This window comes from Acomys minous (genome assembly GCF_964271855.1).
Source record: "Acomys minous genome assembly, chromosome: 4".
Classification (NCBI taxonomy): domain Eukaryota; kingdom Metazoa; phylum Chordata; class Mammalia; order Rodentia; family Muridae; genus Acomys; species Acomys minous.
The window spans coordinates 132,053,107-132,073,525 of record NC_140486.1 but is presented as its reverse complement, the minus strand read 5'-3'; the positions used below and the strand labels follow the sequence as shown (position 1 = coordinate 132,073,525).

The following is a 20,419-nucleotide window of genomic DNA, read 5'->3' as shown; positions in this document are numbered from 1 at the left end:
TGTTCCAGTGCCTGACTTGCTGCTCACTGTGCCGAGTCGTCTGGTCGTGAGTCTCCCACATGCAGAGGCGAGCCGAGGATGGAGAGCCTTGTTTTCCTGAGGCCACTCTGCAAAGTAGGCAAGGATGACATACTTGAATGCTAACTCCGTTGTTGCATATACGCCAAATGTTTTTCCTCTTTTCACCTTCTCATGGTTTTAATTTCCCCTGGGGTGACCGTGTAAGTTATGTGAGGTCACACATCTGTACCACACCTTTTAAAGTTTCTCTGCCGTGTAGTCTTCAAGACTTCTCTTCCCATCGCTAGCCAAGCAGAACAGAGAAACAGAAAGGACGCCTTAACAGAGACTAAGACATTCAGGCAAAAACAAAACAAAGCAAAACAAACAAACAAACAAACAAACAAAAAAACCCCAAAAACCAAGTTCTAAAAAGTAAAGAACCAGATCTGGGAGCCCAAGAGCTTATGACTCTTAACCACACCCTATATGCAAATTAACTCATCTTACTAAATGACCCAGGCTCTGGTGACTGGGATGGGATGGAGGACATACCAGCTTGTGGTTGCCTTAGTAATCGTTATCCACCTACTTCTCCCAGGAAGCTGAGTGCCTCGGCTTACTGGGGGAGGTCTGGCAGGCTCTCAGTGTCCACAAAAGTGTTCCCAAACATGACCTGATGAGTGCCTTATTTCATATTTTTTAAAGACAAATACAAACGCTTTATTTAACAGCTGCTAGTCATCCCATGGGCTGAGTATGGATAGCCAAGACTCAAGCCTCTGACTCCAGCAGGATGAACACACCTGCTCTCTAATGGGACCTTTGGCATTTGGGGTGATAGAGTGGCTGGTGTCATCCATAAATTCCACCTGCCTCTGCCTCCAGAGTGCTGGGATTAAAGGTGTGTGCACTGTTCCCGTGGGCCCATCCTGCTCAGCTCTTTTGTTATGCTAGCCAGCTTGATGGGCCGCTACTGGCCTGTGTACATGATGGCAGCGATCTGGCAGAGGCTCATTGTCTATCTGTTGTGTATGTATCTATTGTCTATCCGTCTGTCTATCATCTATCTCTCTCTCTATATATATCATCTTTATCTATCATCTATCTATCTATCTATCTATCATCTATCTACCCACCTATCTATCTAATTTGAGAACTCCATAGAATGTATTTTGGTCATATTTCCACATACATCATCCATTTACCTATCCACCAAGTTCAAATTGGTGCTGCCTATATATTCTTGGGTGTGAGTTTCCAACCTACAGGGACCACACCCTCAAAGAAAGCTGACCTCCTTCTCCCAGAACCATCACCTACCCATAGCTTCTCAGCTAGAGCTGAGGTTCACCCCTCTCTTCCTGCTCCATGCTGGCTGCAGGGCCGACTGCCTTGACCCATGCAGCTCGCACAGCTTCTGGGAGCTTCTGAGTGTGGTGGGTCTATCACGTTCAGAAGACACTGTTTTACTCTGGCTTTCAATAACCTCTGGCTCACAGAATCTTTCTTGTCCCCTCTTCTGATTTGGGGGACAAGCACCTTGTGTCCTGACCAACAAGTAAATGGAGAAATGATTTTTTTTAAAAGATTTATTTATTTATTATTATGTATTTAGTGCTCTGCCTGCATGTACACCCTCAGGTCAGAAGAGGGCACCAGATCTCACTACAGATGGTTGTGAGCCACCATGTGGTTGCTGGGAATTGAACTCAGGACCTCTGGAAGAGCAGTCAGTGCTCTTAACCACTCTTAAGCATCTCTCCAGCCTGAGGAATGATTTTTTTTTTTTTAATTTGAGGCACTAGGGATGGAACCTAGGCCCTCGTGCCTGCCATAGAGGTGTTCTACCAGCAAGACTCCCAGGCAGGAATGGGTCCTACAAAGCTGTTTCGTCTTGAATTTTTAGGGCTGGGGATGCAATTGGTGGAGATTTTTTGCTTCACATGCATGAGGCCCAAAGTTCAGCCCTCATTACAAGAGAAAATTCATCTTAGAATTTTGCACCAATCAAAAGTGCAGGTTGCTGTGGGGCACTTTCACCTTAAGAGAAACTCCATCATACCATTAGAGTAGACTGGGTTTTGAGCACTCTGAGGGTCACTGGAAGCAAGCACCTCAATGCAAACTTGCAATATTCTGCCCACTGTGTATGTTATTGCTTCTGCTGGAAACGAATGACCTGTCAATTTGCTTCTTAATGCTCTTAACCCCACCCGAACGCTATACAAAGCTCTGTGTCTTGTGGACAGTCCTTTGGCTCCTGAGTTTGTGGCATGTCCTTGTCTGACTGAAAGAGAAAGGAAACTGTCCCTCGGTAGCCGCTGAGCACCAAGTCTTCTATAACCGTGGAGAAGTCCTGTGCCAAGTGTACAGAGCCTCTGTCTAGGCTGCCTGAGGGATACACTGGCTCACTCACTGACTATATGCACAGCAGTGCGCTGGAAGAGATTCCCAGAATAGCCAAGTCTGGCACCATGACTGAAATTCCAGTGCTAGAGGCTGATGCTACGGGTTCAAAGATGGCCGGAGCTTCAAATTCAGACTAAACCTCAAAAAACAAACCAAACAAACAAAAAGACTACAACTGGTGCTCAGATGTCTCTACTGTAAAATGTATCTACTGAGATGCACCATTTTTTTCTGGTTAAATGTAGTTGTTCCTTGGGGGTCTTGGGATTGCTTCTATGACCCTTGTGGCTGCTAAAATCTCCGAGTGCTCAAGATCCTTATGTAAAGTGGCATAACATTTGCATAGCATTTGCATATAACCCAAATACAAGTTTCCATAAGCTTCAACCCGCTCCAGATTTACTCAGGAGCCACATTGTAATCTATTTATGATTTACAATGTAAATATCACATAGGATGCTGTGTTGCTGTGCTGTGTTGTTTAGGGAACAATTACAATAGAAATATTTAATGCAGGCCCAATTTCTCCTTTTCAGGGATTTTTAAAGTATGGTTGTTTTTGCATCTGTGGATGAGGAGCTCATAGAGACAAAGGCTGAACGGTCCGTCCACCCTCTCAAAGCGGTCTAGTCTCAGGGTCTTGAACGGCCTCCTGATGTGTTTTCTTTTCTGTGTTGGGCACTGAACATAGGGCATGACATGTGCTAGGCAGCACTCTGCCTCATAGCTGTATTTCCAACACTCCCTGCTATGACTAATATTCAATAGAAAAGGCAGCTGGGCATGGTGGCACATATCTTTAATCTCAGCACTCAGGGAGGCAGAGGCAGGCGGATCTCTGAGTTCGAGGCCAGCCTGGTCTACAGAGTGACAGCCAAGGCTACACAGAGAAACCCTGTCTCAAAAACAAACCACCCCCTCAACCCCCCTCCCAAAAGCAAAAGCAGCTTGTGTCTTCAGGTCAACTCACTTTTAAGTTTAAGAATTGCCTGCGCTGGAAGTTGGCACAGGTTGGGGTGACAGGGCCAAATCCTTTAAGCCCAGGGCCTGCGTGGCAGAGGCAGGTGGACTCTGTGAGATGAAGGGCAGCTGCGTCTACAGAGCAAGTCCCAGGCCAGGGCTACGCCATGAGGACTCCGGTTTGATTATTTCTAACACTCAGCTGCTAAGAATATCCTGTAACTCTAGTTCCAAGGGATTCAATACTTCCAGCCTCTGCAGGCACTCTGCACACAAACAGGGCACGCACATACGTGACACACGTGTGCATGCACACACACAGTTAAATACATTAACAAAATTTAATTCTTCTTAAACATTTTAGAAGAAAGGAGGCTGCTGGCTGCTGGTCGTGGACGGACATGACTTGTGGGTGGCCTCCTAGTTTTCCCTCCACTCGGTCTCCATTTCTATCCTCAGTTTCTTTCCATGACACTCAGTGGACAAGACAGAGGTTAGGACCGGGTCAGCATAGAAGCCATCGGGAAGGCATAGATTGGGTTACCCAGGACAGCCTTTTATCTCTGTTATTTTTCCCCCAGCGTGGGTCTTTTGAAGACTGGGGTGACTTCAGTGCATATTTGCATAATCTTCCACTTTGAAGGTTCATCAACTGAGTATGTCCTTACATGGTATAATTTTTCTACTTTGAGAATTTTCTTTCTTCAATTTGCAAATCAAAAGACCCAACAAAACCATCAAAGCAAAGCATATTAGAAACAAAACAACCAGTGGCTTCGTTTAGTTTCCTCAAAACATAGGCAAGCTCCCCTGTTCCTCCAACCACCGTGTCCGTTAGCTCACAGGTTCTGCAGTGAGCCTAGGTAGCCTGACAACTAGGGCTCCTAGGAGGAGCCTCTAATCTCCCTCTACCCCCTCTGTACCATTGTTGTGCTGTCTGTGGCCTAGGCTAGTCTCTGAGGGGAGCCACCTGCTTCCCAAGTGGACAGCACACCCTGCTGTGGCTGATTTTATCTCACAGTCTTCCATGGGGTTACTTCATGCTAAAATGAAATTGGCAGGGTAGAGAGGGTAGGGGGAGCGCTCTCTGACATATATTCTCTTGCCAGCTTTTCAGTTACTTCCTCCTGGTGGGACTGCCTTGCCAGGCCACAGGGGAAGAGGACAGGCTCAGCGCTGATGTGACTTGATGAAGCTGGGGTGGATGGGAGGGGGCGCCTGCTTTTCTGAGGAATAAGGGAGGGGTAAGGAGAGAGGGAGGGAGCACGGGACTGTGAGGTGAGGAGGGGTGGGGCTAAGCCAGGATGTAAAGTAAATAAATAAATAAATGAATGTTGGCAGAGACTCCTGTAACTTTTGAATAGGCAGAAAACATAAAAGAGAGAGAGAGGAGGGAAGGATAGAAAAAAGGGAGGAAGGGAGGGAAGACGGAAGGGGGAAGGGAGGCATGAGAAGTGTCTAAATTGTTCAGAAACTAGACACTAAACACTAGTATAATAAATGGCCTTTAAAAATGTTTGCCTGCGTGTGTGTGTGTGTGTGTGTGTGTGTGTGTGTGTGTGTGTGTGTGATATTCTCTCTCTCTCTCTCTCTCTCTCTCTCTCTCTCTCTCTCTCTCTCTCTCTCTCTCTCTCTCTCTCTCTCCCCCCCCTCAGATAGGGTCTCTCAGCGAACCTGCAGCCCCCAGGGATTCTCCAGTCCCCACCTCCATTAATACTGAGCAATCAAGTTTGTGACACCTTGCCTAACTTTTTATGTGGGTGCCTGGGTATCCAAACTCATGTCTTCACGTTTGCACAGCATTTTACCGACCGAACCATCTGCCATTAGTACTGACCAAAGGACAAACGTCCGAGCAGGACGTCGCCTCTCAAACACTTTAATAGCCAGCCTATGGCAGTTTGCTGCTGTGGCGCCCCACTGTTGAGCTGCAGCCGGCTCTTCAGCTCAGGACGCGCACTGGCTGCGCCAGGAAGAGCCGGTGCGCGCTCAACTTTCTCCCAAGTCATTAAAGGTTGTTGCAGAGACGGCGGTGTGGCCTCAGAGGAAGAAATCAAGTCAAGCCCTCCTGCCTAGGTCCCCTGGGGGAACTAACTGTTGGAGCGGTCCCCCGCTCCTTGCCGGAGGGAGGCCCGGGGGATCGAGGTGGGGACTGTCCGACGCTTACTGCACTTCCGGAGGGGCTAGGGGCGCGCTGCTTGGAAGGTGAAAGGCGGAGCTGCCGCCGCCAGGGAAGAGACCAAAGGAATGAGTAATTGGAAATTCTGTAACCGAGACCCCGGTTCCTAACCCTTTGGCTCTTTCCCCCGAACCCCCTGCCGAGAGGCGAAGGGCCGAGAAGTGTTGAAGGGAAGGGTCACGTTTCGGAGAGGGAAGTGAAATAAAGAGGGCGGCACCCGGGGGGACCTGTGCGTCATTGAGGGACTGAGGAGCGGCCAGTGCAGAGGCGTGGGGGCGAGGAGCCAGAGGGGCCTCCGAGCGCCCAAGCCCGTTACCCGGTCCCCCAGCCCCGCAGCCTGCATCCTTGTGGGGCGCACCATGTGGCAGGCGACCCCTCCCCGACCCTGTGCGCCGTGCCGCTGGGCGCCGGCCCTCCTAGCCCTGCTGGCCCTGGGCGGCGCGGGACTGTGCCACGGGAGCTCGCAGGCTGGGTACCACGCGCGGCCCAGCGCCAGGAACAAGTAAGTGCGCGCTGCTTCTGCTTGTCCCCCGGCCCTAGAGTCCTGGGTCCTTACAGACCCCTTTGAGTCCAGTTGCGGCCCCGGAGCTGCCCTGCCAATGGCGACAGTAGACAACAGAGAGAACCCCACGGGCTTTTGGGGCGTTACCATCCCTGATTGACCATGTGGTCCTCACCAGGCGCCTCAAGCATCCTGAAGCGGACCGGGCAATGGGGTAGGGTCTGGCAGAACTATGCCGTCTGCCGCCGATTCCTCCCGCGCCCCCCACCCCCACCCCACAACACGTTTTGGAGACCTCAGGGTGTAGGGCTCTTCTTTGGTGTTCCAAAGACACAAGAGGCACACTGGCGTGTCGGCTTTGGCAAGCTCCTGCCTTTGGTGCGGCTGACCTGAGGTCAACTTGTTGGGTCAGCTCGTCGCCCCCTCCCCCATATTGATCTCCAAGTTTACCCAGCTCTTCTCTTTCTACCCCAGAAACTGGTGCGCCTTCATCGTGAATAAGAACGTGAGCTGCACAGTGCAGGAAGGAAGCGAGAGTTTTATTCAGGCTCAGTACAACTGCCCCTGGAACCAGATGCCCTGTCCTTCAGCTCTGGTGTAAGTTGGGGAGCACGAGGGCCAAATGGGGTGGGTGAGTTGGAACGCTGGGCCCCAGCTCTTGTGGAAATCTCTTCCAGACCCTCTACAAAGTTTGAGGGCTGCGCAGCTGCCAGCTACTCTGGGCTATTTAAGAGTGAACCTTTGAAGATGAGCAAAATTTGGGAGTATGTGATTCCCTGGGCCACAGGAGAGGATGAACAAAGCCCCCACCCCACCCCCTTTCTCTCTCTCTCTCTCTCTCTCTCTCTCTCTCTCTCTCTCTCTCTCTCTCTTATTACTAACATAAGGCAGCTGAACCTAATTAGATCCATATTGTATGTTCTGGGGCACATAAAGATTCCACAGTGTTTTAAATGAAAGATTAAGTGAGAGGTTTGACTGGTTGGTGCTGTGGAATAGGTGAGTTTTGTCCCCACTGTCCTCTTCAGCATGGTGGCTTTCTAAGCTAAACCCCTTGGGTTGCTTTAAAACAAGCCTCTTCTTCTCAGGTCAGACCCATGGACTCACTAGGTAGATCTCAGAATAGAATGGCCCTTGAAGACAAACGGCCATCCTTTTGCTTATAAGGATTCCAGCATCTTAAAAAAACAGAAACAAAACCAAAAAACCAGGAGAGAAATGATTTGTTAGTGTACGGATTCTGCAAACACACTGTATTCATCCAATTGTGATCAGGAAGTCCTTTGAGTTTGTGTGGACGTCCCATCTTAGGAGGCTGATGCGGATAAAAGGCTGTTGGGAACACGTGACAGCAGGGATTGTTTCCACCAAGAATAAGCTGTTTGTCTTCGTGCACATTGTCGGTGCTGCACAGAATGGACAGTGGTGGGCCGTCCTGCTGCTGGCCAGTCTCAGGGCAGGCTGAGACACTTCAGGGGGCAGGGAACAGGCTGCAGGGAGGAGTTGGTCACTGAGTCCCACCCAGGCTGCTTTGGGGAGCCACAGCAGGGAGGCAGAGTTCCTGGGAGGCAAAAAGAAAGCTGTACAAACTTGCAGAAACAGAGGAGCCCCACCTCTTTTAATTTATTTATTTTTATTTTGTGTGCATTGGTGTTTTGCCTGCGTGTATGTCTGTGTGAGGATGTAAGATCTTGGAGTCATAGACAGTTGTGAGCTGCCATGTGGGTGCTGGGAATTGAACCCAGGTCCTTTGGAGGAGCAGTCAGTGCTCTTAACTGCTGAGCCATCTTTCCAGCCCCAGAAGCATTCTCTTTTTAACATATGAGGAAAAGGCGGATACAGGGTCTTTGGGCGTCACAGAGGTTCAGAACTGACAACCTACCTTAGTCTGTATTTAGATTTAGAATTCACAGTCCATGAATTGTCAGCCAAGTCAATTCCATTCGCTTTAGAGAAGAACTATATGTTGTGGCTGTCTATAATCTTTATTCTTACTATGACAATTTGGAGATAAAATTTTCATTAAAAATAAAACTTGAGGGGGGTGGTGCAGAGATGGCTCAGTGGGTGAAGGGTGCTTGCTATGCAAGCTTGAGCACGTGAGCTTGAATCCCTACCACCCGTGTAAATAGCTGGAACAGTGAGTGCCAAGCCATCGCAGAGCTGTGGAGCAGTAGCTACTTCTGCTTGAAACCACGGAGCTCCAGGTTCAGTGAGCAACCTTGCGGAGTGTGGGAGCCAGACACCTGACATCTCTGCCTCCATAAACACCTGCACACATGTGCACACACAATGAACACACATGCATGTGTACATGCATATACATTTGTGTTTCTGGGATTATTTGTTTATTTTTATTTATTTATTTATTTAGAGACAGGGTCCTATTATGTAATCCTGACTAGCCTCAAACTCAGATATCTGCCTGTGTCTGTTTCCTGAGGGGCTGAGATTAAAGGCATGCACCAGCATACTCAGTGATAACTGTGGGGTTTTTTGTTTGTTTGGGTTTTTTGGGGGTGGGTTGAAGCAAGGTTTGCTATGTAGCCTGAGATTGACTACATAGACCAGGCTGGCCTGGACCTCCAGGTAATCATGTTGATGGCAGTGGTTCTAGATAGTCCAGACCCTCCTGCTGGACCAACAGCTGTTAGCACTTGTGGCATCTGGAGGCAGCCTGTCCATGGCCAGGATGTCCAAGGAGCTCAGATGCAAGCAGTCTGCGTTTGCTTTGCCTCCCGACTCCCGACTCAGGGCTCAGGCTCCTACGGATGGGAGTCCCCTGTTCTCCCACGCCATCGGGAGACTGGGTCATCAGCACGCACTCCTGCATTTCCCCTTCTGGCTGCCTTGTATAACATGGAATCTTTTCCCTCTGGTTTCCTTGCCCTTTGCCCTTTAGTTAAAGTGTAATTCGCATATGGTAGCAGTCACCTTGCAGAGCACTCCCATCCATGTGCTATGGCAAATGAATACAGCTGTGTAACTGAAATGAGACAGTTCCTGTACCCATCCCCTGCTAACGAACCCGCTGTCTTCTCTGCCTGCCCAGGAGGAGGGGTACAAATGGAACCTTCTGACACTAGCTTCTTTCTCTTAGCATGAGACTTGTGTGTGTGTGTGTGTGTGTGTGTGTGTGTGTGTGTGTCTGGTGTTGTCTTATTTTTGGTGCTTTGAGACAGTGTCTCTCTCTATACTCCTATCTTGGCCTTGAACTCTCAATTCTCCTGCCTCAGCCTCCCCAGGGTGGGCAGCAGGTGAGCCCCACCCTGTCCAGCCCACTTAACTATTTTTGAGATGAGGCCTCACTGTGTTGCATGGGCTGAAAGGTAAGACTTAATCCATTTGTTACCTCCTGAGGGTCAGGGTCAGGGTCAGAGAATCATCACAGGAAGTGGTTCTCTCAGGTCTACCTTTGTGTGAGTGCTGGGGGTTGAACTGGGGTCTTCAGGCTTGCTGGCAAGCATCATTACATAACTGAGGGTCCCAAGCAGCCCTACAGCATTTCTAAAACCTGGAATCCAAGAACCAATCCACAGATGCTCATGTGACTGCTGAGTGTTCTGACACTCAGTCTCTGTTTAAGAGTTATTTTTTTTATGTGTGTGGGTGTTTTGCATACAAGTGTGCATGTGCACCACCCACACGCCTAGTGCTCAGAGTGCCAGAAGAGGGCAGTGGACTCCCCGGGAACTTGAGTTATGGATGGGTCATGAGCTGCCAAGTGGGTGCTGGGAACTGGACCTGGGTCCTTGGCAAGAGCAGCAAGTGCTGTTAACCACTGAGCCATCTCTCTGGCCCTTGCTTCTTGTTTTGCTGCTGTTTGGTTTGTATCCCAGGCTGGCCTTATATCCTAGGCTGGCCTCTTCCCTGGGCCTCCTCCCGAGCACCGGGGCCACGGTATCTGTTCTCCGTTGTCACCATCTGTTCTGTAAGGCCACAGCCAAGAATGCTGCCAGGAGGAAGAGAGAGAGAGAGAACAGCCTTTGTTCCTGTGACAGTCGGGATGATGGTGGGTTGGGGCTCCTGGCTGCTGTGGAGAACTTTGTGAGAAGGGGCGGCCTCGGGAGTAAAGACCCAGCCAGTCTTGGGGAAGACACTTGCTCGTTCTCTCAGGCCCTGGGCCTCTGTCTGCAGTGCTCCATGTCTGTCTGACTTTACTCAGCCTTCTATCTGCTGTTTCTTTATTTCTGTATTAGTGCTCTCCCCTCCTCCCCTCCCCTCCCCTCCCCTCCCCTCCCCTCCCCTCTCCTCCTCTCCCGTCCCCTCTGTTCCCCTCCATTCCCCTCCCGTCCCCTCCCCTGCTAAGGACTGATCTCAGAGCCTTCTACAACTGACTGCATCCCCAGCCCTATTAACAAAAAAAAAAAAAAAAAAAAAAAAAAAAAAAAAAAAGTAAAAATGACAAGTCCCGAGAGGGATCCGGGTGGAGTGCACACACACTTAGAGCCTGTGGCTGTGGCTGCTGAGGGAAAATGCAGACCAGGAGTCTGCAGCAGGTGCTGGTTCTGGGTCAAGTTCCAAGACACTTCTAATCTTCAGATTCCAAGGGGGAACAGATGGTCATACAGTTGGAAAGAAAGTTGTCTGTTAAGGACCGGTCCTCGCCAGGAAAAATAGTTTGGTTTTGGTTGGTTTTTTCTTCCCCTCCCAAATACAGGATGCTTAAGGCTAAAACAAAAACCCAGACAATTCCCCACATAGATGGCTCCAGGAACACAATCCCATCCGGTTCAGAGGGCTATTTCCTCTACTTTCACTTTTTTTGTTTTGTTTTGTTTTGTTTTGTTTTTCAAGACAAGGTTTCTCTATGTATCCTTGGCTGTCCTGGACTCGCTTTGTAGACCAGGGTGGCCTTGAACTCACAGCAATCCGCCTGCCTCTGCCTCTCGAGTGCTGGGATTAAAGGTGTGCGCCACCACTACGGGGCTCCTTTTACCTTTTAAACAGGCATTTTGCACAGGGCTGGCTGTTTGGAGCCTCGCTCCTTAGCACTAAAGGGACAAGTCACCTGCAGAGGGTTGAGCTAGTGTCAGAGGAACACCTGCCAGGGCGTTGGAGAGACCAACCATTTACTCTGAAGGTCACATGGCTGCTGTGGAGATTTTGGTGGCCTCTCACCCTCCAGCTCCGAGTGGGTAGGACAGAGACTGGGGTCTCAGGAAAATAACTTTCCTGCGTAAGGCCCTGCATTCAATCCCTGGCTTCACAATAAAACAAACCTCCAAAACTTTTGTGTTTCCCTTTCTAACTTTCCTTTTTAATATAATTTAATGTAATGTAATTTAATAAAATTTAAACAGTAGCCATGGTCTTAAAAGACAAAAACAAGAAAATAGTCACTTCTTGTTTTTTTTTTATTAATTTATTCATATTACATCTAAATTGTTAGCCCTTCCTTTGTATCCTCCTATTCCTCCCTCCCTTCCACTTCCTCCCTTACTCCCCTCCCCTATGTCTGTGACTGGAGGAGACCTCCTCCCCCTATATATGCTCTTAGGGTATCAAGTCTCTTCTTGATAACTTACTATCCTTCCTCTGAGTGCCACCAGGCCTCCCCATCCAGGGGACGTGGTCAGAAAAGGGGTACCAGAGCTCGTGTGAGAGTCAGATCTCACTCTCCACTCAACGGTGGAGAATATTCTGTTCGTCGGCTAGGTCTGCGTAGGGGTCCGAAGTTTACTGCCTATATTTTCCTGGTGCCTTAGTTTGAGGAGGACCCCAGGACCCAGATACGGCTGTCATAAAGTTCTTCTTGTAGGTTTCCAGGACCCTCTGGATCCTTCTATTTCCCCATTCTTCCATGCTACTCTCACCACTTCTTGTTAAAGTGTGTTTTATTCCATTAATGAGCTTTTCTTTCTCCGTTGATCTGTCCCATCTGCATTAGCACGTGGTGTTTGAGTTAAAATTCTGAGGTAGTAGAAAAGGGCAGGTGGTGTGGGTGTGGGCAGCTGGCCTGTAGGAAGCTGTGATAGGCCGCCCAGGCCAGGCTCCCCGCGGCTTCAGTCCTGCCAGTGGGGTGGCAGCATGTATGAGCTGCGGAGAGAGGCGGTTTGGTAGTTGGCCCGAGCTCTCAGATACCACCCTTATCACCGCGCTGTGAGACAGGGGCGTCACCAGGCACGCAAGGCACATGCTTTTCAGGCCTAAAAGGCAGAGCTGTGGCAAGGAGGCCAAGCCAAGGCAGCCGGTCTGGCCAAGAGGACTCTTAAAAACCCCACTGTTGCAAGGGTGTGAGCCCAAAAGCCTGGTGGGCTCGCCCTGGTTTTGCGCGTCCTTAAGCCTCGGTAGCCGAAGGTCTTGCTGACTTGTTTGAGGAAGGTTGGAGAGCTGAAGAGAGTAAATAACCCGGTGACCTGAGATAATAAGAAAGGATGTGCTGAAGACCAGCTTTTAAAAAGTGTTTGAACCTTCCGAGGTGCTGGGCACAGAGCCCGCGGTGAGGCCCACCACGGAGTGCACCGCAGCAAGGGCTCCGGCCTCCACAGGTGTTTGCTGTGGCTTGTGCAGCCTGCGGAAAAACTGTCAGATCAACAGAGCCGGATGTTGATGCGGTTGACTAGCACTGCGAACGGCCCTTCCGCCGCTGAAACGCTGCTTCTTTGCTTGGATTTTGTTTGGCCTGTTGTCTTGGTTTTTGGTGCTGGGGATTAGATCCGGGATGCGCTACACATACGTAAGCTATACCCCCTTGACACACGCCCCCAGAATCCTTCAGGAGCCTCCCACATATGGAGGAAATTAGGATATGCTCATGCTTGCTGAGTGCGAATAACGCAGTAGGTAGAAGAGTGTAACAGGCACGCCCTCCTGCCACGGGGACTTTTAAACCTTAGGCTGATGAACTGCCAATAGGCTGATTGCTTCCAGTCTGTCAGTGTCCTGATTTACTGCTGGTCACATGATGTCACTCCACCCACCCACCCTTGGGACTCGGAGTTAACTGCTTTGGTCCTTTTATGAATCAATATTCTCAGGTTAAAGTTAATATCGAACACCAATCTAATGGTGTCTTTACAAAGAGCAATTTTACTGGGACGGATCAAGGGAGTCACCGGAGTTCTCAATGTGACAGCAGTTCACATTGGAGGAAAATGACGAAATGATTAAAATTAAACTTGCCACTAGCTTTTGTCTGTCCCTTTCTTATTTTAAGAAGTCGTGGGTGGGTTCAGATAAGTTTAATTCCCCGACCAAAAACGCTGTGGAAGGCAAACTCTCTGGGGTGTGTCATTTGGAGGGACTCAGCAGTTATTATTTTTTTTCCACCTAAGAATACCAAAAGATGAGGAAATATGCTTAAAATCTTTGCTTTGCCATGTCAGCCTTTCAGGACAATATTTCATTATGCACTTGGCTAAGAGCAAACCAGTTTGGACAAACCCTTCTCAAGTTGGTCGTTTCCATGAAAGAGAATCTGCTATGGCTTCTCTGTGTTTTTCCAGTCTCCCATCTCTGGACTTGAGTGGGCTTAACTGGTTATCTCTTTGCAGAGATTAGCTCAGCAGTCAGATGCACGCCTTTACTCCCAGCACACAGGGGGCTGAGGCAGGTAGGTCTCTATGCGATTGAGCACAGTTTGCTGTACATAGTGAGCTCCAGGCCAGCAAGACTATATAGTGAGACCATGGCTCAAAACAAAACAAAACAACAAAACAAACAAAAACCAACAACCAACCAACAAACAAAAAGGTGCTAGGACCTTCCTTCAAGCTGGAAGTTGTTTCCGTGCACCTGCCAGACAGGGACAATGTGACAAAGGCAGAAAAACGCCGTCTAGACCTTGGTTGGGGAAACGCTGCTTGTTTTTCTTCTAGCTGAAGCGTTTCTGTGCATCTCAGGGAAGGAGCTGCTGATTGTGACAGAGCTCAGGGCTCAGGGTGGGGTGGTTATGCAACCCAGTGCTTCATGGGAGGCTTGCCTCCGTTAAAACCATCCTCTGGCTCCTGTCAGACCACAGATCCCTCCCTCCCTCCCTCCCAGTCCCTTCCCCCCTCCCTCCCTCCTGGTGATGGAATTGGAGGGCTCTTCGTCCAGTCTTCTCATGTGTTTGGTTGAAGGGCTTTGGCAGGGAGGCAGCAGCAAGCTTTTCTTAAAATGCTGAACCTTCCAGACTCTTGGATCCAGCCTGTAAAGGAGGCAGTGTCCAGGCTTGGTTAGTGGGTCAGGTGTCTCCAGCCTTGGAGGGACTTCCTGAAAGCAGTATGCGGAGTCAGCGCAGTGGTCAGCATAGGCCACACTCTCTTTCCCATCACAGTGCGTCAACTGCAGCATTGCGTGGCCTTACCACAGGGACAGCGTTTTGCATTGCATCCCTGCAGAAAACAAGTTCAAGACCAACCCCAGAGTCCCTGGCTGGTACAGGTAGCTTGTTCCCTGAACTGAGCAGCGAGGTACCAACTCCGCACACCAAAATCGTTACCAGGAAGTTATGAATCCTGACTGGCACTCAGTATTATCTTTTTGTTGTTGGGGTTTGAATGCCTCAACATTCTTGTGCAGGTCAGCTTATAGAATGTCTTCTATAGTACTGGGGATGGACTGCTTTACCCATCTCACCAGATGATTTTCTGCTTTTGTTAGTTTGTTTTTGTTTCGAGACAGAGTTTCTCTGTGTAGCCTTGGCTGTCCTGGAACTCACTCTGTAGACCAGGCTGGCCTTGAACTCACAGAGATCCAACTGCCTCTGCCTCCTGAGAACTGTGATTAAAGGCGTGCGCCACCACTGCCCAGCTGTTTTCTGCTTTTTTTTTTTAAAGACAGGGTCCTATGTATTTCTTTATTATTTGAAGTCCTGTCTTGACTGTACTCTACACTGTACTTCTACACTTACTTTATTTTAATTTACTTTCTCTGTGTATGGATGTTTCATGTGCATGTATGTATGCGCTCAACGCGGGTGCCTGGTGCCCAGGGAAGTCAAAAGAGGGCATCAGATCCCCTGGAACTGGAGTTACAGCAGTTGTGAGCCACCATGTCGGTGCTGAGGACTGAACCTGGATCCTCTGCAAGGAAAAAAAAAATGTTCTTAACCCCGATCCATCTCTCCAGCCCCTGATTCTATACTTTAAGAGTTAAAAAAAAAAAACCAATTAAGTTTCCAATAGGCAAACCAATTGCCTATGTTGTCAGAGAGGAACCTGATGTATTACAGAAGCTGGCTCCTCATTTGACAAGGACTCAGCTGCTGCCTTCACCTCACGCTTGAGACTCTGTAGATTGTGAGTCAAGGCCAGAGCACTTTGCTTCCCCAGACTCAGAGATTTTATTTATTTATTTTTACTTTTTGGTGCTGGGATTGAGCATGGGCCTTCATATGTGCTAACCTCACATCTTCGCTCAGAGCTGCACCACCAGCCAGATCTGGAGATCCTAAAATACTTGATGCAGAAATGATTCATTTTCTTAAAACAAAACAAAACAAAACAAAAACCCAGCTTTATAGTGTGTGGTGGCACATGCCTTTCATCCCAGAAGTCAGGTGTGGGAACCAGGCCCGACGGGGCTGCCTGTCTGTCTTGCTGTTGCATGTCCTGTTTTTAGCAGCTTCCGTGTCTGTGCTTATGATGGTCAGCTAGTCATGGTTACTGCTCTGAGAACGCACCCCTCCCTTCCTTGGGACTTTCCCTCGTGTGCTCAATCACCTCTTGAGGGATTTCACCTGTGAGTGGCATGCGTGCTTTGCTGCCTATAAAAAGGCTCTTTGGACGCTGAATAAAGGCTGCTCTTAGCACGAAGGACCCGTTGTTTTATTGTGTGTTAAATCCGAAGTCCCTCGACCTTGACTTGGTACTGCAGTGGCGCAAGGCAGAGTTGGGCAGATCTTCTGTGAGTTCAAGGCCAGCCTAGTCTATGTAACAGCCAGAGCTACATAGACAGACCCTGTCTTAAACCAACCACACAAATACACCAGCTTTGATACAAATATGTGTCTGAAGTTGTGTGACTTTACTGTCTCAGGTTGTGTATATACTCACAAAAACAACATTGTGACTAAGGTGCTGCACTGCGCTGTCTAGGCTTATGCCAACTTGACAGAAGCCAAAGTCATCTGAGAGGCAGAGGCTCAATTGAGAAAACACCTCTCTAAGGCCAGGCTGCAGGCAAGCCTGTAGAGCATTTTCTTAATTACCGATTGATTCGGGGAGAACCCAGCCAATTGTGGGTGGTGCCATCCCTGGGCAGGTGGCCCTGTGTTCGCTAAGAAAACTGGTGGAGAAAAACCAGTAAGTAGCACTCACGCCCACGTGACCCCTCATGGCCTCTGCCTCAGCTCCCGACTCCCGGATCCCGCCGTGACTTCCTTCAGTGACGGACTATGGACGATGAACTGTTGTATGGAACTCTGAGTGAAATAAGTCCCTCCTCCCAACCTGCTTTTGGTCGTGGTGTTTCATCACAGAAATATTAACCTTGACTAAGGCAGAAATTGGTACCAAGATTATGGGATATTGCTGTGACAATCTTGATTGTGTTTTTGGGAGGACTTTGGGCTAAAAAGCCATTGACTATTGGGTTGAGGGCAATGCCAAACGACGGAGGCCAGACTTGTGACGTGCTAGAGGGAAGTTTAAAGACTCCTTCGGGGCATTTGCTATTTTGAATTAATATTATGTGGTGTCTGGTCAGCTGCAGCCAAAGACTCAGCTGTGGCTAATATTAGACCAGAACCAGTGAAGTGAAATCTTTGCTTTGCTGGGCCAACCTGTGCTGGTCAGCTGGAGCTGAGAAATTAGCAGTGACTAAGAAGAGACCAGCATCAGTGAGGTGAAATCTGGGAAGTGTTTCCTCAGAGTCAGCACACAGAAGCTATGCTCCAGAGGAGGCCAAGGTATTACTTAGTGCTGGCAGCTGAGCTTGGTAGTGTAAGAGTCACCCAGGTGGTCCTGATTTGGAAGTGAGGAGCGTGTCATGGAGGGCAGTGGAGGCTTGGTGCTGTGTGGCAGGGTTGTCCCTGGAGACAGCCCAGGAGAGGCTGTTGGTGAAAAGTACAGCCCAGTTGCAGTAAGGGACGCCAGGAATTTAGAGATGCCAGAACCATGGATGAGCATTAGGGGAAGCAGGATGGAGCGGAGACTGCCAGAGCCTAGGGGACAAACTGCGCACTGTGGAGGGTGCAAGACTGTGAGTGGATCCCAGACATTGGTCACTGAGGTTAATGACACAGTAGGGGTTTTGGCTTTGCTTTATTCAGATTGTGACTGTGTGCTGGTTCTTCCCTCTTGAAGTTAATATATATATATATATTTTATTTTAAAGAGCCCACAATTGAGATATTTTGCACTTTTAAAAAGATTTCAGAGTTTTACAAGATTTTGGAGTTTTGTTTTGTTTGTTTTGTTTTTGGAACAAGGTTTCTCTGTGTAGTGCTGGTTGTCCTGGAACTCACTATGTAGACCAGGCTAGCCTCAAAAAGAGTTTGGATTTTAAAAGAGACTAGATATTTTTTTTTCTTAAATTGACTTTTTAAAGTGTTTGAATTTATAAAGACTGTGGGCCTTTTCAAGCTTGTAAAAGTGTTTTTATTGTGATATTGATGTTAACATCTTGGGATGAACAAGAAAGGGGAAGTCTGTGGCTTCACAGTCTCTGTGTGTGTGTTGAGCTGGCAGCAGGGCAGCTGTCTGGCTAGTTTTATGTCAACTGGATACAAACTAGAGTCATTGGAGAGGAGGGGGACTCCACAGAGAAACTGCCTCCATACCATCAGTTTGTAGGCAAACCTGTAAGGCATTTTCTTAGTGATTGGTAGGGAAGGGGCCAGCCCACTGTGGGTGGAGCCATCTTGGAATCTTCTCAAACACCGTTTTTAGTCCCTCCATCCACCCTTGCCAACAAGTCGTCAATGGAAGCTGCCAATATCTGCTTTTTTATATTATTATTATAGCTCAGTTTGGAACGTTCTAGAAATTTCTATAAATAGTACCACATGGAATACAGCCTTTCTTTAACCTGGCTTCTTTTATTGAGCATAATTCCTCTGAGCTTTACTAGTGTTGTGCTTTGTACCAGTAGCTGATAACTTTTCGTCAACATTTTATTTCTTTCCATTGTGAAGACAGTGCCACTTGTACGCAGTCGTACCGTAGCTGAAGAATTACCACGAGCTACAGCGCAGAGGGCCACTTGCATTGATCAGAAGGTGACTCCTGATTTTCTGAGGAATAGCTGAGGAGCTACACACATAGCAGAGGCAGAACTACACATAAAGCCGCGATGGGGTCTGAGGGCACACCTCACGTCCGCAGCCTTGGAAGTGGGAAATTAGGATTGCATGGGTGGCATGCGCCACTGGGAGTCCGCAGGGAGCTCGGAGGGGCCGAGCTACTCCATTCCATTAAACAAACTGCCAGGCCTACGTCTGATCCCCAAGCTAGGGCTGCGGGCATCGAACAAGGGCCCTTCTCCTGCCCTTCAGAGGTTCATACCCAGTAAACCAAGTGAGACAAGCAGAAGCAGCTATGAAACGGAGGAAAGGCTGCAAACCACTTTGCCCTCCCTATTTTTCGGTTGATAGTTGGGCCTTAACTCTGTCACGTGGCCAGCTGAATTCATGATTATGGAAAGAACCTGTAGTTCTGATTTTATAGCAAGCCTGTTTACTTACATGCCAAATCCACTGTACAGGAATTTCACACAGGTCAGCGCTGCTGCAGCTGACCTCTCAAGTTGGAAGAGGTGGAGTGTCTGATTTTCAGGTGACAGATTTGTGTGTTTCCTGGGCATATGGTGTCCAGACAGGTAAAGTGTTTGCACATGGGATGCTGGTGGCTCGGGGAAAGGCCCAGAAGGGATGGATGGAATTACAACGTCCGTTTTCTTCTCATAAGACTTGGCGTTTGGTTCCCAGATATAATAGATACTGTTGGTTTGATCAGCTCCGTGGCTCACTGGGCCTCCTGGGTTCTGGTGGTAGATCTCAGAACCACACTGGGTTTGTCTAGAAACGGGTCCCCATGCCTTCAAAACTGTCTAATAACCTAGTCCTGTAAGTACACACACGAGTGAGGGCTTTGGAGAGTGTAACATGAGGATGTACAACACATAGCTGTCTTCACACTTTAATACCACCCTGCAGTAAATCTTGGGGAAAGTGTTCTTGTTCTTTACTTCCTATCTTTCCATGGGGCGTCCCTGGTCTCCCTCCCACTAAGAGCTAATACAGTTATTCTTTTTACTCGTGTGTGTGTGTGTGTGTGTGTGTGTGTGTGTGTGTTGTGCGCATGCACGTGCCCATGTATGGACATACCCATGGCTATACATACACACCAAAGGTGAATAGTAGGAATTATTTTTCAATTGTTTTCCACCTTTTTTTTTTTAAATATAGGGCTCTTCATTGAACCTGATTGGTAGACTGGTCAGCAAGCCCCAGTCTCCTAGCACCAAGTGCTACCACAGCAGGTTTTTGTGTGAGTGCTGGAGATCTGAGCTCAGGTCTGTCACGTGTGTGTGTGTGTGTGTGTGTCAAGTACTTCACTGAGTCAGCTGTCTCCCCAGCCCCAGAAACTCTTTTCATCTTGCCAAGCAGTGCTCCCCGCCCCCCGCCCCCATGCTTGTTATCGGTTTAGAACCTGCTGTGGAGGTCAGGGCTTTGGCAGCATCTTCCGCAGAGAGATGAGACCGCTTCACCCCGCTGTGTTGTTTATGGACTCCTAGGCTGTAGGATGTGCCAAACTTCCTAGCTCTAGTATTTTTATCCTTTCTCCCAATGTGGTCACAGCTTGGAAGACAAACACAAGTGTTTTCATTTCTTAGATGATGGTGATGATGATTTTAAAGTGAGAATAAATTGGCACAACCGAAGAACCTCCTAACATCCACAGAGAAACGTCTTCTCCAGTGTCTAGATTTATGTGTCTCTGAGTGATTGCCACCACTCTACGGGTGTGGCTGAAAGGCTTGCCACAGTCCAGAGACTTCACAGAAAGGCCTGGAATTGATTAGCGGTGGGCTGGTGCAGCCAAATCTTGTATAGTATCCCCAACCCCAGAGTGTTCTGGGGACATGGAAGGGGGGGTGCACTTACGGGGGTGAGAACATTGAGATGGGCGGGACAGACAGCGCAAACTCACGAATATCTGAGTCGAGTGAAAGATAACTTTGGAATTATGGTGATTTTTGTAGAACAATTCCTGCACTTTAAAAAGAAACTGGATCATCGAAATAGACTTCCTAGGCCGGCAAGATGACTCAGTGGGCAAAGGCACCTGCCACCAAGATTGGCAGAAAGAGTTCGGTGCCAGGACCCCTCTACATGATGGAAAGAGAGAACTGACTTGTGCAGGTTGTTCGTTGACCCACATATATACATTGTAGTATATATGAATTCACACACGCGCACACACACTCACACACGCGCA

At 48.7% G+C, this 20,419-nt stretch overlaps 1 protein-coding gene across 2 annotated transcripts in view; it reads left to right on the top strand.

The window, feature by feature from the left end:
* The first annotated feature begins 5,408 nt into the window (after positions 1 to 5,408).
* The window catches only part of EMILIN2 (elastin microfibril interfacer 2), a 44,176-nt gene continuing 29,165 nt past the window's right edge, over positions 5,409 to 20,419 (top strand). The window contains exons 1-2 of one of the 2 annotated variants that reach the window (XM_084780273.1): positions 5,409 to 6,053; positions 6,528 to 6,650. In XM_084780273.1, the coding sequence (XP_084636399.1) occupies positions 5,911 to 6,053; positions 6,528 to 6,650 (266 nt within the window). In that variant the 5' untranslated portion in view covers positions 5,409 to 5,910. The remainder of the gene's footprint in view (positions 6,054 to 6,527; positions 6,651 to 20,419) is intronic. The other variant, XM_084780272.1, reaches the window with a different exon arrangement.